General features: G+C 43.5%; 1 protein-coding gene across 1 annotated transcript in view; it reads right to left on the minus strand.

Annotated features, from left to right (window-relative positions):
• Positions 1–22,330, minus strand: part of AK3 (adenylate kinase 3) — a 33,253-nt gene extending 10,923 nt beyond the window's left edge. The window contains exons 1-3 of the mRNA XM_073634980.1: positions 21,945–22,330; positions 7,563–7,682; positions 3,156–3,328 (exon numbers count right to left, since the gene is read on the minus strand). Of these exons, the coding sequence (XP_073491081.1) occupies positions 3,156–3,328; positions 7,563–7,682; positions 21,945–22,092 (441 nt within the window). The 5' untranslated portion in view covers positions 22,093–22,330. The remainder of the gene's footprint in view (positions 1–3,155; positions 3,329–7,562; positions 7,683–21,944) is intronic.
• Between the last annotated feature and the right edge of the window lie 4,197 nt (positions 22,331–26,527).

Consider the following 26,527-nt stretch of genomic DNA (forward strand, 5'->3'; position numbering starts at 1 on the left):
TGAAGTGTATTGAGATTCCCACACATTAGAGGGTTACACCATTATTGTGTTATTGATTGGTAAGTTAGCGCTGCAGTTTTTTGTTTTTTCTCTATCATGCCGACATTTACTTGTGTCACATGCTGATGTAAAGCAGAATGTCCCAACTCTTTCTGTGGTGAGAATAGGGATGTTCTCATACACCTTACAAGCAATGATTGCTGTTAGAAAGATCTCAAAGCTACAGCAGGAGGAGGAATATTTGTAATACTGAATTACAGCAGAGTGCAGTGTGTAGAATATATATTTAAGGGCATGTGTCTACATTTCAGTAATGATTACATAAAGAATGTAAGGGAAATTTGTTTATCTCCTGCTGTGGCTGGAGGGGGAGACAGGGCCATAGATGATTTTTTTGTTCTGGGGGGGGGGGGGGGGGGGGTTCAGCAGCAGGTACTAAGTAAAAGTATTTTAAAACAAAAAAATTGTGCCAAATTCATAGAGACTGGAAAAAGAAAAAGCTATGTGTTGCTCATAGTAAGCAATCACATCCTTAATGCTATTTTCTCAGATCCTCTTGAAAATCGAACCCAATTTCAGTTTTTCATTGTGGTGCTAGTAAAAATGAATGGACCACAAACACATGGGCTGCATTTTGCCAGCATTGCAGTGTGATTTAGAATCGGGAGCGGTGGCGGGCAGAATCACAGCAATACTCTGCCCATGATCCCAAATCGCTACAAGACTGACTGGGTCAACGGACAGCAGCACTTCAGAACATAATCCACATCTACATCCTCGTGGCAGGCTGGTGGCCAACAGCACCCTTAAGGGTCCAGCTCCACACCCAAGCGGCAGTCAAAGGTGCTAAGCCGCACTGCAAGGAGGCGGAGCCAATGCCAATAGAAATAGAGAGGACCGGTGGGCGGGTAGGTGCCGGTCGCTCCCACTCTGCTCAGTGCTTCCTCCTGTCCTGGTGGCTGCAGCTGGACAAGTCAAGAAGACATGATCTTATATAAAGGAGCCTGGAGGCACGGAGGTGCAGAGGTGGAGCAGCGAGAGTCAGGACCCCTTTTTAAAATTAAATGGACTCTGGGCAAACATTTTCAAAATCAGTTTACTGCGGTAAATCAGGCAGCGATTGTGATTGTTTGCCAGAGGTTACAGCACACGTTACGGCTCACTGATTAGTTGTTAGAGGTTACTGGACATAATTTCTGCTTGCCGATTGGTTGCTAGAGGTTACTGCACATTACTGCTCACTGATTGGTAGTGATAGATTCCAGCTTATCATTACCGCTCACTGATTGTTTGCTAGAGATTACAGCAGTGTGACAAAATACCAGCCCTCCTGGGATGCAGTTGAAAAACAAATTCTGTTGAGCATGCCGCAGAGAATAGTGGGCATGACCAGATTGGGTATAAGAATGGCCTAAGCCCTCACATGGAGCAACTTGTGCGATTTGACCTGTCAAATCGCATGACAAGTCACACCCTATTGCTGGCAATGGTCATGTTCAAATGCCGCACTGATTTGAAAAAGTAGTTCCTGCACTACTTATGGTGATTTCAGGTGCGACTTGCATAAACATCTGTACATGAAGCCGCACAGATGTCTTCCAAGTCACATCTGAAGTCACGCTCACATGCGGCTTCGAAACCATGCGATTTCAGATGAAGTTCCACAATTTCAAAGCCGCAGTCAATGTGAATGAGGCCTCAAAGGGGATGATTAAACAGAACCACCCCTTGACCACTTACCTCTGAATAAACATAGCAGCTGCTTCGTTGATTACACATTGCTGTGACATTGATGCTTAGCTTCACGGTGCCGCCATTAAAAGTGCCCATTGATGTCACAGTAGCCGCAGCCACAAGCCAAATGCACAGATAATCAGAGACTGCAGATGGATTACAGGAAATCACCAGAGACTGCGGCTACAGGAAAAAAATCACCAGAGACTGCGGCTACAGGAAAAAAATCACCAGAGACTGCGGCTACAGGAAAAAATCACCAGAGACTGCGGCTACAGGAAAAAATCACCAGAGACTGCGGCTACAGGAAAAAAAATCACCAAAGACTGCGGCTACAGGAAAAAAATCACCAAAGACTGCGGCTACAGGAAAAAAATCACCAAAGACTGCGGCTACAGGAAAAAAATCACCAAAGACTGCGGCTACAGGAAAAAAAATCACCAAAGACTGCGGCTACAGGAAAAATCACCAGAGACTGCGGCTACAGGAAAAATCACCAGAGACTGCAGCTACAGGAAAAATCACCAGAGACTGCGGCTACAGGAAAAATCACCAGAGACTGCGGCTACAGGAACTGACAAGAGACTGGACTACAGGAACTGACAAGAGACTGTGGCTGCGACTACAGGGAATGACATAGCATAACAGTGAGTCTACTGTCTACAGGCAGTGTGTAACTATTGGCAGAAAGACCTACCTAGCCAGCGGCTCACCTCCCACTCTGAGGTCCGGGAGCGGGTCTTTCCATGATAGGGGCGGGGCTCTCAGATGTGCAGGGGAGGTACTCTCAGCGCTCCCTTTCTGCTCCAAGCCCACACAGGCTACATGGGGCGGGGAAAGGCAGGGTCAGAGCGTCAATGGAGCTCCCGGCCCTGCCCCTCCGTGCCGACAGAGCCTCCTTCAACCCAAGCTAAGCCCAGCAGCCCGGGCCGGCGCACCCCGGTGGTCGGACGGTGCAACAGCAGGCTCAGGCAGCACACAACAGCGTGTATGAGTACCTGTCGGGTGCGGTGATGTAGTTGAAGCACACATAACATTACTAATTCTGCACTGATGCTCTGGGGGGGGGGGGGGTTTCAACCCCCTCCCCCCCCCCCTTTACCTACGTCCCTGGGGGGAGAGCACAAGCATTTATAAGGCTGTAACCTACCTATCCTGCTGTGTGTTACGGAGTAGTATGGCTGGCTGCAGAATGAGGGGCATGATTTATGTTGAAGTGGGCTTGTTCACATTTAACATACATTTTTCACATACATTTAACATATACAGGACTAGTGTACCCTCCCACATTCTCAAATCATGATGTGAAATGTAGTTTGATTACAGTGTAGAGAGAGAGAAAAGGATATGATGTAATCACTGGGTCTTCATAAAAGAACCAGTTGATACACAAGGTCCATAGTTATATAGGTTCATCTTACCGAGACCTTGGGTGGATTAAATTCAGTGTTGTATACTCTGCCACTACCAGCGTGGATCCACCGGGCTGTCAGCCGATCCTTAATGGTCTGAAATGGCACATTCAGATTAATGACAGCATTTATCTGATGAGCATTATCGAGAGCCTGGGCTTGAGGGACAGTTCTTGGAAATCCTAATTAAAAAGATAGAATATAATAATACCAGATCAGATTAGTTACAATGAAGGCACCCAATGTATTAGGTGACCATGACCCAATGCAGTTAAAAGTGTGCAAGGCTTTAAAGATGAAGTTTAGTATATATTTTTTGGTGATAGAGTACCAAATACATTAATTATGTGCATTAGTGTGTATCCTATTACCTGCAGGCAACGGCTTCTGCTAACAATCACCCTTGCAGCGTTTGCTTCACAGCTGCTATACAGTACCCTGAACAGCCATCTTCTGGAGCTGAAAAGGCCATCAGCAGCAGCTGCTACTAAGGAAAGTTGTGCCACTCGCCCGCCCTCTTCTGTCCCCTCCACCATTCATATTTCTCGTATTACTACATTCCCACAATGCATCATCTGCTGTGAATGGGCAGAGTTGATTGTGTCATTCAACTGCTCCTCCTCCATTCACAGAATGTGGTGCATTGTGGGACAACAGTAGTAAGAGTTCTGTGAATGGCAGAGAGGGTAGAAGGAGGGAGGGTGCAACTTTTCTCAGTAGCAGTCTTCACAAAGCCGGAAGACAGCCTTTTAGGGCAATTTCGAGCAGACGCACAGCAGGGATAATTTTTAGCACAAGCAGTAGCCTGCAGGTAATAAGAATACACCAGGACTCGACAAATCCCAGGCGCCAGGTCACCATGGCAAAAAAATATTGCGTCCTGGTGCCTGGGCTTTTGTCAGCCCCAGGGGCAGGCTAACCATTAGGGCACTCGGGCACTGCCTGAGGGCCCAGGGTCAGTAGGGGGCCCCCTCCCATCAGGTTTGGCAACCTTCCTTATTTTTACAAGGGGGCAAAACTATCCATAAAAATAGGGAGGCTGGCTTCCCCCTGTAGGCTCTATGGCAGCGGACTGCCTGTTTAGCTACTCTACTCGATTGCCAAACTGTTAAAACTATTGGTTGCTAGGCCCGCCGAGATACACATCAGGGCTACATAAGGAGGGATTTTGAGGTTGTAAATAAAGTTTTGTTAGTTAAAAAAATAAATAAATAATGGCTCCTAACTTTTATAGCTGGCTCCTAGATGCAAAGCAAATTTGTCAAGCTCTGTGATACACAATCATAAAAATTGCAGTGCTCTAATTAACATAAATTATGCGTAAAATAAAAATGAAATAATGTGCAAAAGTTCAATAATATAAATAATCAAAAACAGTGATCACATTATCTGTACATCCGCTGAATATCAAGTTAATCAGGTCAGCGAGTTATGATAAATAATTAGATAATCCAATAAAGTCCATCAAATCCAAGTGAAAAATTCTTCCATGCTCTAGTATGGCTGTACACTCACCGGAAAAACAGGCTGCTCACTTAAGTGCAGCATAAATGCTTACAGGATGTTAATATTCAGCTCATTCCAACCAGTCCTACAATCCAAGTGAATTCTTAGAAAGTGGAACTAAGAAAAAGAAGATATAGCATAATACTGCTAGATAACATCCACTTCAAACCAGCCCTGTGAATAAAGTGTCACTCTGTGTGAAAAAGTGCTTTAAAATAACAGCCTCCACCCGCATGCAATGCACACTCATCGCCTTCTTTGCTGCCAAATCAATGTGCAGCATAAACAGTTTATAGCGGAGCTCGACCCAAAAGTGTAAGCTCCTCTTTTCTGCCTCCTGCCCCCCTTCGGTTCCACATTTGGCACCTTTCGGGGGAAGCGGGTACCTGGTTTTGACAGGTACCCACTCCCACTTTCGGGTGATCTCGCCGCTGCGAGATCACCCGGAAGTTCGGCCCCCATCCTCCTTCCCCGCCGCTGGGCCATTCACAAAGCGCAGCGCACAGTGGAGAACCGGCTGTGAAGCTTTCTGACCTGATGAACTTGATAGTCAGCAGGTATACAAATGATGCAATCACTGTTTTTGATTTATATTATTGAACTTTTGCATATTATTTCACGCATAATTTATATTAATTGGGGCTCTGCAATTTTTAAGGTTTTGTAATGTTTAAGAAAGCGTATACTGCTTCTATTTTCTAGCGGCTCTTTTCAGTGTGCAGCACCAGTTTTCTGTAATTTTTTACCTGTGATACACATACCTAATGTGTTTGGTGCTGGGTCCCCCCCAAATATATTTTATACATATACACACGCACACATCTATATATAAAAAGAAAAAACTGGAGCTAGACAAAGGGCATAGATGCCTGATGGTTGGATACACTTTAACCACTTAAAAACCATTTTTTGCAATACGGCACTGCGTCGCTTTAACTGACAATTGCGTGGTCGTGCAACGCTGTACCCACACAAAATTGATGTCTTTTTCCCACAAATAGAGCTTTCTTTTCGTGGTATTTGATCACCTCTGCGGTTTTGATTTTTAGCGCTATAAACAAAAAAAGGAGTGCCAATTTCGAAAAAGAAATTTTTATATATATATATATATATATATATATATATTTTTTTTTTTTTCGAAATTGGCACTCCTTTTTTTGTTTATAGCGCTAAAAATCAAAACCGCTATAATAAATATAAAAAAAACAAAAAACGAAAATTCTTCATCAGTTTAGGCCAATATGTATTCTTCTACACATTTGGTAAAATAGAAAAAAAATTTAAAAAAGCATTTGATTGGTTTGCACAAAATTTATAGTGTACAAAATAGAGGATAGATTTAATGTTTTTTTTTTTACTAGTAATGGCAGAGATCTGCAATTTTTAGCTGGACAGCGACATTGCAGCAGACAGATCAGACACTTTTGACACATTTTGACCATTGACATTTATACAGCGATCAGTGCTATAAAAATAGGGGGATGGGACTGACTGGAGGAGGAGATAGAGCGCTGTCCCTAATCACTAGGAACAGCAGATCTGTCTCTCCTCCCCTGTCAGAATGGGGATCTGTCTGTTTACATTGACAGATCGCCGTTTTGGCTCTCTGAGTAGCGATTGCGGGTGGCCGACGGACATTGCGGCCACGCGCATCGGCTCCGGCGTCGTGTGTACGCCCCCTATAGCTCTTAAAGCGGCCGATGTACGATGACGGTGATTCGCCCAGGAGAGCCAACCTGCCGCAGCTGGTCCTTAAGCGGTAAAGTGGAGTTGGAATTATTTGTCCAGTGGTCCATTATTGAGGGAAATGCATGCACACTAAAACTGTCTGAATCTAAAGTCTATGTCAGTGATGGCGAACCTTGGCACCCCAGATGTTTTGGAACTACATTTCCCATGACAGCCTCTCTTTGTCTGAAACGCGTTGAGGCTTGATCATGTCATCGTGACACCACATCCACCTGAGGAATCTAGCCAGGGAACCGAGCCAATACCGCAAATGAGTGGTTAACAGTGGATGCCGACTGGATCATTCCCTTAACTAAACACATGCTGAACACACCGGGAGCACATATTTGTTCATTTTGAAACGGAGCATGGGCACTTTTCTACACAATTGTGGGACTTTATAGAATATATAATTTCAAGTTGACCTATCTTTTGTATTCATAAGCCAAGCGCGGCGTCTGTTCATATTTCATTTCCCATGATGTTCATGCACTCTGCAGTGTAGTTGAGTATCATGTTAAATGTAGTTCCAAAACATCTGGGGTTCCAAGGTTTGCCATCACTGGTCTAGGTCTTCTGGTAACTGCAGAAATTCTGTCTACATAAAAACATGTTTAAAGTTTAGATCCACCCATTTAAAAGAGTCAGCAGCTACCTAAAGTGTAGCTGCATACTTTTAATAATCAGACACTCACCTGTCCCACGGTCCAGTGATGCGGATGCAGGAAGCCCTGCTCCTCTCCGCGGTGCCAGCATTCTAACTGTGGGTGCCCGGCTGAGGCTTCACAGCTGGGCACGCACTGCGCATGCGCAAGCCACACTGTGAATAGCGGCAATCTTTTGGGACCTGGGACTGTGACACAGAAGATTGCAGGGAGGGAGGGGGGAGAGGTGATCTACCTTCCAGCGCCGCGGCGATAGGGGAGGAAGTGGGAGCTGGGTGCCGCTAAGAACAGGGTACCCGCCCCCCCCCAAAAAAAATAAAAAATACATGCCAAATGTGGCATTTCAGGGGGTCACCAGCACTTAAAGCGGAAGTTCCATTTTTGGATGGAGCTTTAACCTGATCCCCCATTCTCATCTGGTTAGCCTGCTGAATCTCTCAGCTGCTAGTGGAGACACTTCTGTGATATACAAAATGAAAATCTATTGTACAACATCATCCATTAAAACCCTGCTTACCATCCAGCAGCCAGTTGTGTTCTCCCATGTTGTGTAGCTCTTGTAGAATAAGGCTGGTGATCACATTATCTGGAACAAGCTGGCCTTGATCAATGTACGACTTGGCAACAACACCAATTTCTGTGGAATAATGAAAAGGTTAAACTTTTTTTGTCCAGTACAAAATGATAAAAACAGGCATTCTACTGCCCATAACAAGACAATTCAGTCAATAAAAGAAGGAACTGGAATCCTGTCTTTTTGTTTGAAGTCATTCCCTAGCTGAAAAGGGAATTATCCAACTCCAATTTATCCCCCAGGGTCAGCTCTGCACTTTGACATGTCTCAACTTTATATGACCTTTTCAACACAACTTGAAAAAGCGGCTTCTTCTAAAACGACTGCCTGTAATATGAGACTATCAGAGCTCAGACAAAAATATTTTTAATCACCCATAACCCACCCATTCTTCCAATGTTTGCAGGCGATGCAGAGAGGCCGATTCACTGTTTGTTGAGCTTTTTAAATTTTGGAGCATTTTGTAGCACGTAAAAACACATGTGCTATGAAAATACCAAAACCAGACCATTCACATCCACACGTTGCATTGTTTACTTGGCAGCAGGATTAAACAAGAAAAATCCATGGAACACTCCATCCATGCTAAACAGCACAGATTGACGCATCTTCCGCACGCACCAACTGTCAGAAGACCCAAACAGCGACTTCAGATTATTGGCTGCTGTCATTGTTCAGCTGACTCTCCCCCTCCCCTCTGCTGTGTTCAAATCATTCCTGATTTCTGGTGAATGATTTGAACACAGCAGAGAACATTCAGCACTGGAATTACTTTGAATACACAAAAGATTTATTTCAATCAGATCACAGATTTATATATTTCAGGACTATATTTATTCACTAATTAATAACTCTTCAAACATCACCACAAAGCACTGCACACCATTTTTTGTTTTTTCATTGCCCTATCTGCATGCTTAGTGTGTAGAGGTGGGAGGGGGGAGGGAGAGCAGATGACTGTGTGGATGCTGGTCGAGAAGGATGGGAATTGGTCCGTGGTGACACTGAGCAGGGGAGCGCTATGGCAATGGAACAGTATTATATGGTGACAGGTTAGTGGTGAGGGGGGCGGGGTATTGGTCAGCTTGGCTTGGAATGCACAGTCTGGCACTTCCCTCTGTGTCCTCCCCGCGGCCCCCTCACCTGGCTGATCTGTCACACCTGGTTGGATATGCCGCGGCTCCACTCTCCTCCTCGGAGTTCCGTGCTCCACAAGCCGGCCTCCGCCACTGTTAGCAGCAGCAGTTCCAAACACCGGCGCTCCATGTCCCCGCCAAAGTGCACAGAGCGTCGCTCCTCGATGCAGTGCAGCTGGTGATGACGTCAGTGGGAGGCAGGAAGCCGGAAAAGCCAGCGCGGCTTACTCCGACAGCTCTTCGGCGGCTTTCGGCTCCACTCGGTCGCGAAGGCGAGGCATAACGCGGCGCGAGGATGACGTCATCCAGTCGTAGCATCGATGCCGCATTGTGTATGGTCGAATCGCGATACATCGATGCTACAATTATTTTCAACAGCCCTAATGTATAGGTAGGCCAATTGTAACCAAATTGATCGATCAAATCAACTTGGGTACAACCAGCTTGTTGGATTTTTCATGCGATTATTGCTAGCGGCTATAGCTGCTAACAATAATCACTGTTTTCTACTGGCAGGGATGGCCCCCTCCGCCGCAAAAAGACAAAAGCTCCACGGGAGGGATTTCCCCATCAACACCGACTGTGTTGATGGGGGAATTGAGAGATTTTCTTTCCTGCAAAAAATCACAACATCTATAGCCAGCTCTATATTTTGTAAAAACAAACACAAATGAGATTGGTAGTGGCCAGCCTAACAATTTATGGGTGCAATTCAATTGCAAATCTTAAGTTTAGGTACAACCAGTATGCAGCTTTAACTGAGGTTAATATTTAAACAAAGCAGAAAAGTTGTCTAGAGGTCACTACAGCCCTTTTGTCATCTGAAGAGGTGTGAAAGTTAAATATGACTGTGCAGTTGGCTGGCATGTTTCAGTTGTGTTTACCTTACAACTGTCACACACACACACACACAAGACAAGGACATTATACTGAAATACTGTACATTGTCTGCCCGCGTGCTAGGCACAGGTCACCCAATTGTGTTCATTTATAAAGGCATTCCAAATGTGACTGGCTGCTATGGGCAACACATATTTCTCTTTTTAATTAAAGACGCACAAGTGGGTCAGGAGAAACAAAATAATTTTTAACACACAGACAGTTTAAAAGCCTGTACTATATACTAGTGATGCACTGAAATATTGTCTGAAAATAGGGTTTTCAAGGGTGCGCCTGAAAGGAAAAAAGTGCCGATAATGGCTGCCAAGAAAAACGCCTGCGATTTTGCCGCTATTTTACCTTGCTTATGGCCAAATATGCAGCACGCAGGATTTTTAACACCGCTTCAAAAGGTGGCGATAATGGCCGACAATAATTTCACATTCCTTTAAAAATTCATGATATTAATTAAAAAGTCAAATATAAAACAATTTTTTATAAAAAAAAAAAAAAAAAAATGTATGTATGTATGTATGTATGTCATATATATAATCATTTTTTAGTCTGTCAGCAGGCTTGGACATTTTTGGTGGGTAATATCACATTTTTATTGCACACATTTTTGCCGTTAAGTATATAGTAATGATGCACCAAATGAAAATGTCGGTACCAAAAATTCAGGATGCACTTGGCTGAAACCGAAACCAAAATTGACGTTTAAAAAAAAAAAATAATAATATAAACGTCAATTTTGGTTTCGGTTTCAGCCAAGTGCATCCTGAATTTTTGGTACCGAAATTTTCATTTTGGTGCATCATTACTATATACTTAACGACAAGAATGCGTGCAACAAAAATGTGATATTACCCACCAAAAATGTCCAAGCCTGCTGACAGACTAAAAAACGATTTAAAAAAGTAGTGGCCCAAGAATAAAATCGGAAATCTTGACTGGTACCTTAAAAATTAAAATCTATCTATAAAAATTATTCAATTCCCACTTACCAGAAAGCACATGCGAGAATTGCCAGAGCCACTGTGTGATCCAGATGATCTGCATTCCCTGCATTAAGTTAAAACTATAGGGAGTATTTATAAAAAAAAAATAAAAATAAAGGCAGCCAGTCGAGAGTGAAAACATGCCATGGCCATGATGTGTTGCATTGCAGCGTGGGCCAAACGTTTTTTAACCTTTTGCAAACATTACATCAGCAGCCAAGTAGCAGAAAAGCAAAACAAGAAAAAACATGGCAGCACACCAAGACGCAGCTTGGAAGAGTACAAAAAGAGAAGAGAGATATACAATTTTTCATGCAAAATAGCACCAGAAAGTAAATAGGGACCCAGGATAGGTCCCAAAGCAATTCAAATACAACCAAATAATAATACAGAGGATATTAATATGAATAGCCAGGGAGACCAAACTTTAGTAAAATTTCTTAGGGTTAGTTCATACATAGGGATAGCTTGATTTACTAGCTCAAGCCCAAGAAGATAAGGAGGCCGGAGTTGGAGGTAGCTAGGCCAAATTTAGTCCCAGTTGCATTCAGCGGTCAGTACCTCTACCAAGCACAACCCATTTCACATGAATGGAGCCACACCATGACAGCAAGCCAAACACTAGGCATGGGGTTGTGGTGCAGTACTGCCATTGAAAAAGGCCCTTCGGCTGGCAAATAAAAACCATAGTAGGGCTGCAACTAACGATTATTGTCATAATCGATTAGTTGGCCGATTGTTGTTTCGATTAATCGATTAATAACCTTAAAAAAAAGTGTGGTGTATAATTTAGTTAATATGTAAAGTTTTAAAAAAAGGCAATTTATTCTTAAATATATCTCTATGCAGTGGTAAATATAAATAACCAGCTATATGGTTAGGGAGCAAAATATCTAATCCACTCTGAGAATAACAGACAGAATAGATATACTGTATATACTATTAGAGGAGAGATATACTGTATATACTATTAGAGGAGAGATATACTGTATATACTATTAGAGGAGAGATATACTATTAGAGGAGATATACTGTATATACTATTAAAGGGTGAATCTGGTAAATATCATCAGACTCAGAGATCAACATTTTTTATTTAAAAAAACAAAAAACAATGTCTTCCCCGACAAATGACAAAAAATGTAATTTTAAGAACGTTCGTTCGATTTTCTAATTGTTAGTGGGGTCAAATCGAATTGTCAAAGGATCTGCGGGAAAAGGTAGTTGAACTGTATAAAACAGGGATATAAAAAGATATCCAAGGAATTGAGAATGCCAATCAGCAGTGTTCAAACTCTAATCAAGAAGTGGGAAATGAGGGGTTCTGTTGAAACCAAACCACAGGTAGACCAAACTAAAATAATTTATTTAATTAATGTATTTACAGTAGAGATTATTTGCTCTTTTTGTACTATAAAGGGCTCATTTTAGGTTTTTTTTAACCCTATTATGTTACTGGCCGATTATAAAAATAGTAATCGATTAATTTCATAATCGATTAGTTGTTGATTAATCGATTCGTTTTTTCAGCCCTAAACCATAGGCATTGAGGAGGCAGCAGTATTGCCTCCTGAGCGCCTCTCAGCCACACTCCTGGCACTCTGAAAGGCAATCCACTGTGGACTGCTTTTTACAGACAGCCCGAGTGTAAAGGAGCCCTCATGTTACAGGACCCAAAGAATGTTAATCAGTACATCCGCAGCTCTCCTGTTCACGGCTTTTAGTTTGTGCAGGTGGTAGGATGGTTAAAAAACACACACATACAATAAGCACACATGTGAAAGTGCTAAAGAATTCTAACAGGCCAGCGCCTTCACTTCACATACTCAAGCTTTGTTTTTTGACACAAAATATACTTTTAGATTGCAAGCTCTCAGGAGCAAGTCCTCCTAACCCGCTTATTTTGTGTGCTGTCTCCCTTTATGTAGTAAAGCACTGTGCTTATGTACGATAAATCCTATATGATAAATCATAAGAGTTTAGAATACCAATTCCAGGCATTTATTGTGTTTACAGGGCTGGTCATACATCTCCAGATCCAGTCACAGAAGACAACAATATAAGAGCTTGTCACAAAGCAATCAGATTCTTGGAAAATTGATGTAAGCACCCAATATGCTCATATGGCACCACCCAACATTTGGCAAGCCAGCGGAGATGAACAGGATGCTATATAGAATTGTGTACTGGTCAGGTAATGACCACATAGCCAGATATGGTCATTGCACAAGTGTATCTAGCATGACTTCTGTGCCATTTGGAGATTTATCTCACCAGAATCATATTTTATACATGCAGCAAGTTTGTGCCAGTTGAACCACAGCCAAAAGATTCCTCAGAAAATAATCTATGTGTATACCTTCGTTTTCATGCACACTAGACATTTTTGGACTTTTTACAGCTACTGTTTTTGGCTTCAAACGTTTTTTTTCTATAGTCAATAAACTCTCCAGCATGTTAACCTATGTGTCCATGCACACATAGGCTGTTCTCAACTGTTTTTGGCTGTAAAAAAAAAAAAAAAAAAAAAAACACAAACTAGTGGGTTCTGAGAGGCGTTTTTCAGCTGCAAAAATGCTCTAACGTCAAAAAAACTCCAAAAAACGCAGATAAACGCTCAAAAACATTTAACAATTTTGATCCATTGAAAAAAAAAAAAAAACTCTAAAAAACGCTATTGCAAAAATGTTGAAAAACTTACTGCAAAGCTACTGTCTTTTTTATAACGTTATTATAAAGTCCAGTGTGCATGAGGCCTAATAGTTGTGGTTCATCCGAATATCTAACAAGAACCACTCTGTCCTCCCAGCCCCTAAGAATAGCCTTCTGATGTAACTGACCATAAATCATGATGTTACAGTATTGGTCATGGACACAACTGTGACCATTCATACTAAATTTGATACAATAGATTATCCTGTTACGATAGATACAGTTACAACTTCAAGTATATTTTAGTGCTTCTGGCTACTTCCACTATTACAAAGCTAACCACAGAATCTAAAGTGTAGCTAAGGGCAAATCTTTATTCTTTCCTTCATTTTGGATAGAGTAAGAGCCTGTTCACACTGAGGCAGAACGACTTGCAGCGCGACTGCCTCAGGCGACCTGCACACGACAGCAGCGGCGACTTGCAAAACGACTTCTATATAGAAGTCAATGCAAGTCGCCTCAAGTCGCCCCCAAAGTCGTACAGGAACCTTTTTCTAAGTCGCTCCTATTAGAACGGTTCCATTGTACAGAACGGGACGCGACTTGTCAGGCGGACAAGTCGTCCCAGTGTGAACCAGCTCTAAAGGAGGGTTATTATAACCACTGTCTGTTTTTTTTTTTTTTTTTCTGCCATCTGTGTCCCATTAGGGAGATTTCCCTTCACTTGCTGTCCCATAGCCTCAACAGGCAATAAGAGGAAATCCCTCCAAAATGAAGGAATCCTGATGTGTCACCAGAACTAGTGTCCACCCATTGGACCCGTCTTATTTTCTGGGATCAACCCAAAATTTGGGATTTTCTTTTACTTTCACTTTTGATGATCAGGCCTCATGCACACTGAACATTATAAAAAGGCCAGCAGCTTTGCAGTGAGTTTTTCAACATTTTTGCAATAGCGTTTTTTATTGTTTTTTTTTTTTTTTTTTAAATCAATGGGATCAAAAATGTTAAAAAAATGCATTTTTCAGCGTTTATTGACGTTACAGCTGAAAAACTCCCTCTCAGAACCCACTAGTTTTGGGGGTTTTTTTTACAGCCAAAAAACGCCCCAGCCAAAAACTGTTGATAACAGCCTATGTGTGCATGGACACATTAGGGAGTTTGACTGTAGAAAAAAAAAGTCTGAAACCAAAAACAGCAGCTGTAAAAACGTCCGAAAACATCCAGTGTGCATGAGGCCTAATGGTAAACAGGACAAAAACAAGAAAATGAATCTCCCTAATGGGGACACAGACAGCAATAAAGCCTGACACATGTTCAAATCCCTCTCCGCCCTATTCAAAACTTTAAAAAAAAAAAAAAAAAATGTTGCCTTTCGTGACACTTTAACCTCCTTCCTGCATGCTAACCCCAGCCCCTGGGCTTCGTTTACACCTGCATTATTCTTTGAAAAGTGATCCACGCAGGGCTTTTTTTCTCAAACAATAGGTACTGTAACTCAACCACGACCCCCCAAAACCTCTCCCCCCACAAACACCCTCCAAATCACATCAAATAGAGGGTGTGGTCATATTTCACAAACAGTAGAAGGGTCTTAAAGGGGCATTAAATATCAGGATTGCATTACATACAGAGTGCAGAGTTCATGGGGGTTACACACAGAGTGTAGAGCTGTCACTTGTAAACACAGAAACCAGACTTCTGTGATTACAAGTGATTGTGGTGAGCAGGCACCAAAGGGTCTGAGCCAGAGATGGTGGAACTGAGTTCCACCAAGTTCCCCCTGAAAAAAAGCCCTGGATCCACATTGTGGCTGACAGGCAATCAGTAGGCAATACTGTCCCCCCCCCCCCCCCCCTTTCAGGTTTTGCAATGAGAATACCATGCTGCAACTGAAAGTGTAGAGCAGGGATATGCAATTAGCGGACCTCCAGCTGTTGCAAAACTACAAGTCCCATCATGCCTCTGCCTCTGGGTGTCATGCTTGTGGCTGTCAGAATCTTGCTATGCCTGATGGGACTTGTAGTTCTGCAACAGCTAGAGGTCTGCTAATTGCATATCCCTGGTGTAGAGTTTGGCTGCGATTTTACTAGCGGCAAAGCTTGCTACTCCTGTGAAAAGTAATCTGCGGTAGATCGCTTTTCATAGGCATTTCACAGGCAGTGAGGAGGTGACATGTCACCTCCTCACCACCTGTTTTAACCCTCAAAATTGCATGTAGTTGCAGAGTGGTCCCTGCACTGCGCCCTCAAACGCAACAGCGAATAATTTTTGCTGTGGTTGCAAAGCGAGGCATTGTGGCTTCAGCATCTGTACACCCCTGTCCAGCTGCCTTTGCAGGTTAAAGGGGGTAGGTGGTAAAAACACAGCTCATCCGCTGTTTTACAAGTTTAATCACAATTCTGACACTTCTCTTCTATTCTCCATTTAAAAACCATCATTTTTTTGCTAGAAAATTACTCAGCACCCCGAAACATTATAATATAAACATACATGATAGATAGATAGATAGATAGATAGATAGATAGATAGATAGATAGATAGATAGATAGATAGATAGATAGATAGATAGATAGATAGATAGATAGATAGATAGATAGATAGATAGATAGATATACACACACATACATACACACACACACACATAGCATACATACATACATACACACAGCAGAGACCCTAGGGCAGTGATGGCGAACCTTGGCATCCCAGATGTTTTAGAACTACATTTCCCATGATTCTCAATTACACTGCAGAGTGCATGAGCAGCAGTTCTAAAACATGTGGGGTGCCAAGGTTCGCCATCACTGCCCTAGGGAATAAAATGGCGGTTGTTGTAACTTTTTATGTCACACGGTATTTGCGTGGCAATTTGCCAAATGCAATATTTTTGAAAAAAAAAAAAAAAAAAAACACTTTCATGAATTAAAAAAAAAAACAAAGAAGAAAACACTAACGTTAGCCCAATTTTTTTGTAGCATGTGAAAGATGATGCTACGCCAAGTAAATAGATGCCCAACATGTCACGCTTTAAAATTGCGCACACTTATGGAATGGCACGAAACTTCAGTACTTAATCTCCATAGGCGACGCTTTAACATTTTTTACAGGTTACCAGTTTAGAGTTACAGAGGAGGTCTAGGGCTAGTGCTTGTTCTTATTCTAACGTTTGCGGCAATACCTCACATGTGTGGTTTGAAAGTCGTTCACATATGCGGACGCGACCTACGTATGCTGCGTTCGATTCTGTGTGCGAGCACGCGCACCGCCAGTCGGATGGGGAACGGATCCCCCATTCATCTGGTTTCTGCGGATAGGATCGGATGCCAGTAAGCACAAATGGACATGTCCATTTACATCCACCGCTCCATAGAGGGCAATGGATGGTCTGATTGGGTCCACCTAAAAAAAAAAAAAAAAACTGACAGGCGGACCCGATTGGTCCATCCGTGTGAAAAGGGCCTTAGAGAGTAGAATTTTTTCCTAAGGCATGTGCACAATCCCATCCAGTTGCCTTTGCAGCTTATGTGGAGCATTTGGTGGGGAGCAGTTTTCAACCCCAATACCAGCCAAAGCATTTTCTATTTATTTTTTTGTAGTCATTCAGCAGCGATAGGGGGTAAAATAAGATAAAATAAGGATGCAGCGCTAATAAAATAATATATAGAAGTCCTAAAAGAGTGATGGTGAAAAACTCTCAAAAAATAAATGAAATAACTAGCACACCAAAAGTGACTGAGGGTGATGGCCCAACTAATTCTGACACAACACACACAAAAATATTAGTTGAAAATAAACATAAGTAAAAAATAAGAATAATGGTGAAAAACCTCACGTGGAAAACTAAGGCAGATGTCACAGTTTTCCACGTGAGGCTTTTTTCACCATTATTCTCATTTTCATTTTTTACTCATTTTTATTTTTTCAACTAATATTTTTGTGTGTGTTGTGTCAGAATTAGTTGGGCCATCACCCTCAGTCACTTTTGGTGTGCAAGTGGCACTAGCTTTTATTATTTATTTATTTTTATTTATTTATTTCAGGTACTTATATAGCGCCGTCAATTTACGCAGTGCTTTTACATATACATTGTACATTCACATCAGTCCCTACCCTCAAGGAGCTTACAATCTAAGGTCCCTAACTCACATTCATACATACTAGGGACAATTTTAGACAGGATCCAATTAACCTACCATCATGTCTTTGGAGTGTGGGAGGAAACCGGAGTACCCGGAGGAAACCCACGCAGGCACAGGGAGAACAAGCAAACTCCAGGCAGGTAGTGATAGGTAGGGATTCGAACCAGCGACCCTTCTTACTGCTAGGCTAAAGTGCTACCCACTACACCACTGTGCCGCCCCACATTTTATTATTTGAGAGTTTTTCACCATCACTCTTTTCGGACTTCTATATAATATTTTATTAGCGCTGCATCCTTATTTTAATTTTAATTAATTTGAGTTTAGTATTGGACTTTTTGGTGCTAGCAGCTGCTCTACACCCTTCTTCATGTTTTCAAAACTTTATTTATAATTTCTGTAGCGCAGCGTTTACCTTCGGGTTTTTTTATGAGGGGGTAGAAAATGCCATTAAAGGGATGGCATTGTCTGAGACAACAGACCCTGCAGCAGTGAATGCTTCCAGTGGGGGGGGGGGGGGGGGGTTGGGGAATGATCAAACGTACATTCATTCCAAATATGCTAGGGTCAGGGATTACTTCTGGAGCATCTCTAATGTGATTAAATGTCTCCCCTCTCACAACCATTGTAGCAGAGCTTATAGGAAAAGAGGGGCCTGTTATTAGCAGAGGTGCACGGATAGAAAAATGTTCTGGATACATCTGGGCTCATTGTAATCCTTCGAAAAACTACTCTATTGCAGAAGCAAAAGATAATTAACAATTTATTTTCATGATCTCTGTTCCCATTAATGGTCTTCATAAGAACTGGTTCAAGCAGTCTGCATCCAGGGCCGATCATTCTCAGGTAATCACTCCGAGTGCGATAACAGGCAGGCAGCCGCCATTAGCTGCAGGAGCTGTCAGACTCCCATTGCTTTTAATGGTGTTCCCTATCTGCAGCTAATCGCCAGGAACCCCCCACCCCCTGCTGGGTCTCCTGCCTGTAATCACTAACAGCCCCATTCACAAGTATGAATCGGCGGGCTGAACGAAGAAAAAAAAAAAAAAAAAGTTTCCTCCATCCACACAAGTGAGGAATTCCCCCGTTATGCAGGCCATACACGTACAAGATTTTCAATCGAAAATTTTCGTTTTATAGGTTTGTTCTATTTTCTGATCTTTAGTGGGGTCAAATCAACTTTTGTTTTCGACTGCAGTGATGGGAAAATTCAAAAGGAGCAGATCGAACGAATTTTTGGACAGTGCATGTAATTTTCGTTTAGAAATCCTATTGAATTTTAAAATCGAGTGTTAAAAAAAAAAAGTGATGTTTTTAAAAACGGCATCTGTACAGTCATCGGAAGTACAAAGAATTTGCGTAGGAGTATCTCATCCGAAAATCTATACGTGTATATGCAGCATAAAGTGGGGTACACACACTAAGAAAATCGGGCGATTGTTCGTCCGATTTTTCTCAATGTTTCACAGCAAATCGGAACCGATGAAAGAAAATTCTTACCAATACGAGTACGACACAGGCTTTTTGTTGTTGTTTATTGTTTCTGATCATGCACAGTCTTTTCAAATTTTTCTTGTATGAAAATAGTACACATTAAAACGAAAATCGTTCCCGTAAGAGAAAGATTTTGGCGTTTGTCCCTTCGGTAAATTTCGTATGAAAATTCTGAATCGGCTGTCGAAAGTAAGAAAATTGGGCAAACATTTTTGTCCAAAGAATTTTCGTACGATATTCGTATAGTGTGTACACAACTTTGGAATTATCATACGAAAATTCCCGAAGGGAAACATTTTTCTCGTACGGGAACAGAACGAACAATTTTCGTTTAATGTGCAGCCGCTGATGGAGAACAATTTTCCAGCAAGTCCCATTGACAGAGGTTGATCAAACAATGGACTTCTGTTAATCAGGGACAGCCACACACTGATTGAAATTCAGCCGAACCCTGCTGAATTTTGATCAGTATATGGCCAACTTAAGACCCCTTTCACTGGGGTGTTTTGCAGGCGCTATAGCATTAAAAATAGCGCCTGCAATCCGCCCTCAAACAGCTGCTCCATTGTCTCCAGTGTGAAAGCCCGGAGCGGTGCACTGGCAGGACGTCAGGAAAAGTCCTGCCAGCAGCTTCTTTGGAGCGGTGAAGGATCGGTGTGTTTACCGCTCCTCCACCGCTGCTCCCCATTGAAATCAATGGGGCAGTGCTGTGATACCACCGGCAAAACAGTGGTGTTTTTTCGGGGGCGGATTTAACCCTTTTTCGGCCGCAGGCTGGGGTTAAAACCCCCCCGCTATCGGTCGAATAGCGACGCAAAAACAACGGTAAAGCGGCGCTAAAAATAGCCCGGGCGCTGGCAGTGTGAAAGCACTCTAAAGGCAGAAGGTTTTTTACCTTAATGCATTCTATGCATTAAAGTGTTACTAAACCCAGGACCCTGCATTCACTATATCTGGTCTCCCACAGTACACAGAACATGGAAATGCAATTTTAGTGAATATAAACTGCTAAATTTCTTTTCTCATCAACAGTTAGATCAGTCTTATGACTTCTATCAGTGTCCAGACAAGCACTGGTTAAAGCTTGTAGGAGGCGTTTTCTGGCTCTCCTGTGAGACTGCAAGGCTCCTGACCCTCTGTCTGAAAAGCGCTGATTGGCCCTGTGCTGATCAAGTGCACTATCCCAAGAAAGAAAAACAAAAAAACTCTCTAGCAATACACACCAAACTGAGCACGTGCAGCCTGACTCCATAGACTGTGTTATCAGGAAATTATTAGGGGACAGTGGAAGGAGGGGAGGAACTCTGCATACATGATCAACACAATGCAGAGGATTAACCCCTTGGGTTCCACAGTGATTATAACAAGCATGCTTTACTGCATATACAGACTGATTTTACTGTTGTGGCTTTAGTAACACTTTAAGGTAAAAAATCTTTTGGGTGAAGCCCCCCCTTATACTTACCCGAGTCCCATATCGATCCAGTGTTGTGCACGAGAGCAAAGGCTTTTGCGGGTTTCTCTCTCCTCATTGGCTCACACAGCAGCGAGATCCATTGGTTCCTGCTGCTGTCAATCACAGCCAGTGAGCCAGTGAGGAGAGAGCAGGGGCGGGGCCAAGCCACGCTCTGTGTGTGAATGGACAATGTCTATTCACAGGAGTGCAGCTTGGACGCAAGCCTACTCGAGTGCCCCCATAGGCTTGCTATAGGGGGGAGGAGGGGGAAGCCAGGAGCACCAGCGGGCAACCCAAGAAAAGGAGGATTAGGGCTGCTACATTACACAGAGCAGGTAAATAGAACATGGTTGATTATATAATTTCTTTTTTATCCTTTAGATTCACTTTAAATGAAAGACTAATGGTAGCCTTTAAGGATGAGCTCTGGCGTGTTCGCACAGCCCACGTGCAGACCCAGCCAGGAAGACGGCACTACACTGCGCTAATCACAGGCAGTGAGACATTTCCCCATCTCTGTAGTCGCACATCGGGACAATGTCACACTGCCTGTGATTAGCGCAGCGCCGACTTCCTGGCGGGCTCTGCACGTGGGCTGTGCGAACACGCCAGAGTTCATCCTTAGTAGCCTTACACACTTTAATTTTATTATCCAACGGACTCTGCAAACAATCAAATAGCTACAACTTCCCTTCTGAGTGATTTAGAATGAATTTAATTGGGGAGGGTGGAAAATGATCGATTGCTTTGCATCAATCGGAAGTACCGAGATACTTTGTTCATGAATACGATTGTATTTCAGCACTTGTTCACACTGAAGTCAGGTTTGAAATCGTTCAGCTGAACTCGCACGATTTCAAAGCCACATTTCAGTGTGCGATTCGAAAGACATCTGTACGGGTTCATGCACAGATGTCTATTAAAGTCGCCCCCCCCCCCCCCTCCCCGAAGTCGCCAAAAGTAATGCAGGAACTATTTTTGGAAAGTGGTATGGCGCCGCAAAGCCAGCGTTTCACCGATTGGGACAGTGCCAGTGCTAGGCTTCGATTTGGCGTGCAATTTGACATGTGAAATCGCATCGATGTGAACGGGGGGCCCAAGAGAGCAGTTTATTAGACTTACACGGCGGAAACGAAAATGCGATCAATAACTTACGATGATTGAAATCCACTTTTTCATGTGCGGCATGTGGGCTGTCAACTATAAAACGGATTATTCCTATTGGAAGTGATCCTAAAAATCCTTTATTGAATTGTGTACGGCCACCATAAAGCCAACACAATCGTAGGCGATCTGTAGGTGAGCATATTAGATGATTAGAGTGGGGCAGCAGGCTTCAGGATCTGGGCACACAAGGCCAGCTGTGAGTAGGAGTCATCTGCACAGGAAAGTGAAAGCAGTGTGGTGCATCAGGCAGGGACACGGAAGTCAATGGAATTCTGACTGTGGTGTCACCTTGTCACCACCCATGCAGCTCTCTGATCCTGCTGTCACTTGTCCCCTCTATGAAAACTTCTGTAAAGTGTGGTCAGCTGACCTCCCCCCCTCCCCAGCCATGACAGCTGTACCTGTCTTCCTCTGGATGTTCATCCTCAGGAGATCCCCACTGGACAGGTGCTGGAGGGCGAAGTGTTTGATGATCCGATCTGAGATGGTGCCCTTCCCCGACCCCGGGGGGCCCATGATCACCGCTCTGAACAACATCCGAGCCACCATCGTGCTGCACACACTTACAAAGTACACTGATCAGGATGGCTGGGCCAGCATAGAAGCGATATTCTGCAAGGCTGTTATTATATATAAAAAAAAATAGTGAAAAATAAAAAGTTGCAGTAAAAAAGTGCAGGGCGCTCTATGGAGAAGGCTGGGCTGTGATCAAGTCCAAGGGACTAAGTTATTCCACCCCCGTGCTGGTATTCTGGGCTCCTCCTCCAATCATGTCCTTGTGACGTACTGCAGGGGGCGGAGACCAGCAACAAGCAGATGATGGCTCTGTATTCACACCCCCTGTCTGATCACTCATTGGGAGGAGGGGAGCTCCATTGTACACATGAGTCTGCTGATCCCTCACTTCTCACTCTTTTATTGGATTTATCGCACGTTTTATGGCAGAGGCAAACAGTTCTATTGATCGTTTTACAAGGACGAATTGGGTGTGAGCAATCTAAGCATTACTATTGGCTAATCCAAAAGTTTATCTAATCCATAGGTAAACGAAAGTATTCCTATTTATTCACGTGTAATCCTAAAATACACCTAAAGTAAAGAGGTGATCCAAAAAATATACCTAAACATTACTATTGGTTTAGAGGGAATCAAAAATATACCTAAACATTGCTATTGGTTTATAGGGAATCAAAAATATGATTAAACATTGCTATTGGTTTAGAGGGAATCAAAAATATACCTAAACATTGCTATTGGTTTAGAGGGAATCAAAAATATACCTAAACATTGCTATTGGTTTAGAGGGAATCAAAAATATGATTAAACATTGCTATTGGTTTAGAGGGAATCAAAAATATACCTAAACATTACTATTGGTTTAGAGGGAATCAAAAATATACCTAAACATTGCTATTGGTTTAGAGGGAATCAAAAATATACCTAAACATTGCTATTGGTGTATAGGGAATCAAAAATATACCTAAACATTGCTATTGGTGTATAGGGAATCAAAAATATACCTAAACATTGCTATTGGTTTAGAGGGAATCAAAAATATACCTAAACATTGCTATTGGTTTAGAGGGAATCAAAAATCTATAAATAAACATTACTATTGGTGTATAGGTAAACTAATACATATACATAGCTCCCAACTGTCCCTGATTTCGAGGGACTATCCCTGATTTGGAGCAATGTCCCTCTTTCCCCCTCATTTTGGTCTGATCTATATAGCTGTATATAAATTGCACTTTTTATCTTTCAAAAAGTGTTTCCCAGCGCTAAACCTTTTATCCAAATTCTAAATTGCTGAATTTGTACATTCTAACCACTTGCTGACCGCCGCATGTACATTTACGTTGGCAGAATGGCACCGCTGGGCAAATGGGCGTACAGGTACATCCCTTTGAATTTGCCGCCGTGTGCTGGCGTGCGCGCCACCGGCGGTGAGCTCCGTGAGTAGGATCGCGGGTCCCGCGGACTCGATGTCCACAGGGATACCCGCGATCGTCTCACAGAGCTGAAGAATGGGAGATGTTAATGTAAACAAGCATCTCCCCGCTCTGCCTAGTGACATTGTCACTGATCTCAGCTCCCTGTGATCGGGAGCGGTGATCAGTGACGTGTCACTCGTAGCCACGCCCCCTAACAGTTAGAATCACTCCCTAGGACACACATAACCTCTTCCTAGCCAGCTAGTGGTTAACCCCTTCACTGCCAGTGTCATTTTTACAGTAATCAGTGCAATTTTATACTACTGATGGTCCCAAAAATGTGTCAAAATTGTCCGATGTGTCCGCCATAATGTCGCAGTCACGCTAAAAATCTCAGCTCTCCGCCATTACTAGTAAGAAAAAAAAATTATTAATAAAAATGCCATAAAACTATCCCCTGTTTTGTAGATGCTATTACTTTTGAGCAAACCAATCAATAAACGCTTATTGCGATTTTTTTTTTTTACCAAAAATATGTAGAAGAATACGTATCGGCCTAAACTGAGGAAAAAAATTGTTTTTTTATATATTTTTTGGGGATATTTATTATAGCAAAAAGTAAAATATAATGCGTTTTTTTTTTCAAAATTGTCGCTCTATTTTTGTTTATAGCGCAAAAAATAAAAAACGCAGAGGTGATCAAATACCACCAAAAGAAAGCTCTATTTGTGGGGAAAAAAGGATGTCAATTTTGTTTGGGAGCAACGTGGCACAACCACGCAATTGTCATTTAAAGCGACGCAGTGCCAAATTGCAAAATGTGCTCTGGTCTTTGGCCAGCCAAATGGTCCGAGGCTTAAGTGGTTAACCACTTGACGACCGCCTCACGCCGATGTACGTCGGCAAGGCGGCACGGACAGGCAAAATCACGTACATGTACGTGATTTGCCTTCCGCGGGTGGGGGGTCCGATCGGACCCCCCCCCGGTGCCCGAGGCGGTCGTCTTTTGTCCCACGGCGATCGGAGGTGAGGGGGAGGCCATCCGTTTGTGGCCCCCCCCTCGCGATCGCCGCCGGCCAATCGAATCATTCCTTTGCTGCTGTATGCTAAACAGCAGCAAAGGAAATGATGTCATCTCTCCTCGGCTCGGTAATTTCCGTTCCGGCCCGAGGAGAGAAGACAGGTATGTGAGTGCACAACACTACACATCACAGTAGAACATGCCAGGCACACAAAACACCCCGATCCCCCCCCCCCCCCCCCCGATCCCCCCCCCCCCTGTCACAAACTGACACCGGCAGTTTTTTTTTTTTTTTTTTTCTGATTACTGCATTGGTGTCAGTTTGTGACAGTTACAGTGTTAGGACAGTTAGTATTAGCCCCCTGTAGGTCTAGGATACCCCCCTAACCCCCCCTAATAAAGTTTTAACCCCTTGATCACCCCCTGTCACCAGTGTCGCTAAGCGATCATTTTTCTGATCGCTGTATTAGTGTCGCTGGTGACGCTAGTTAGGGACGTAAATATTTAGGTTCGCTGTCAGCGTTTTATAGCGACAGGGACCCCCATATACTACCGATTAAATGTTTTAACCCCTTGATGGCCCCCTAGTTAACCCTTTCACCACTGATCACCGTATAACTGTTACGGTTGACGCTGGTTAGTTTGTTTATTTTTTATAGTGTCAGGGCACCCGCCGTTTATTACCGAATAAAGGTTTAGCCCCCTGATCGCCCCGCGGTGATATGCGTCGCCCCAGGCAGCGTCAGATTAGCGCCAGTACCGCTAACACCCACGCATGCAGCATACGCCTCCCTTAGTGGTATAGTATCTGAACGCATCAATATCTGATCCGATCAGATCTATACTAGCGTCCCCAGCAGTTTAGGGTTCCCAAAAACGCAGTGTTAGCGGGATCAGCCCAGATACCTGCTAGCACCTGCGTTTTGCCCCTCCGCCCAGCCCACCCAAGTGCAGTATCGATCGATCACTGTCACTTACAAAACACTAAACGCATAATTGCAGCATTCGCAGAGTCAGGCCTGATCCCTGCGATCGCTAACAGTTTTTTTGGTAGCATTTTGGTGAACTGGCAAGCACCAGCCCCAGGCAGCGTCAGATTAGCGCCAGTACCGCTAACACCCACGCACGCACCGTACACCTCCCTTAGTGGTATAGTATCTGAACGGATCAATATCTGGTCCGATCAGATCTATACTGGCGTCCCCAGCAGTTTAGGGTTCCCAAAAACGCAGTGTTAGCGGGATCAGCCCAGATACCTGCTAGCACCTGCGTTTTGCCCCTTCGCCCGGCCCAGCCCAGCCCACCCAAGTGCAGTATCGATCGATCACTGACACTTACAAAACACTAAATGCATAACTGCAGCGTTCGCAGAGTCAGGCCTGATCCCTGCGATCGCTAACAGTTTTTTTGGTAGTATTTTGGTGAACTGGCAAGCACCAGCCCCAAGCAGCGTCAGATTAGCGCCAGTACCGCTAACACCCACGCACGCAGCATACGCCTCCTTTAGTGGTATAGTATCTGAACGGATCAATATCTGAACGGATCAATATCTGATCCGATCAGATCTATACTGGCGTCCCCAGCAGTTTAGGGTTCCCAAAAACGCAGTGTTAGTGGGATCAGCCCAGATACCTGCTAGCACCTGCATTTTGCCCCTCCGCCCAGCCCAGCCCACCCAAGTGCAGTATCGATCGATCACTGTCACTTACAAAACACTTAACGCATAACTGCAGCTTTCGCAGAGTCAGGCCTGATCCCTGCGATCGCTAACAGTTTTTTTGGTAGCTTTTTATTGAACTGGCAAGCGCCAGCGGCCTAGTACACCCCGGTCGTAGTCAAACCAGCACTGCAGTAACACTTGGTGACGTGGCGAGTCCCATAAGTGCAGTTCAAGCTGGTGAGGTGGCAAGCACAAGTAGTGTCCCGCTGCCACCAAGAAGACAAACACAGGCCCGTCGTGCCCATCATGCCCTTCCTGCTGCATTCGCCAATCCTAATTGAGAACCCACCGCTTCTGCAGCGCCCGTAC

The sequence above is a fragment of the Aquarana catesbeiana genome, linkage group LG01 (genome assembly GCF_042186555.1).
Source record: "Aquarana catesbeiana isolate 2022-GZ linkage group LG01, ASM4218655v1, whole genome shotgun sequence".
Classification (NCBI taxonomy): domain Eukaryota; kingdom Metazoa; phylum Chordata; class Amphibia; order Anura; family Ranidae; genus Aquarana; species Aquarana catesbeiana.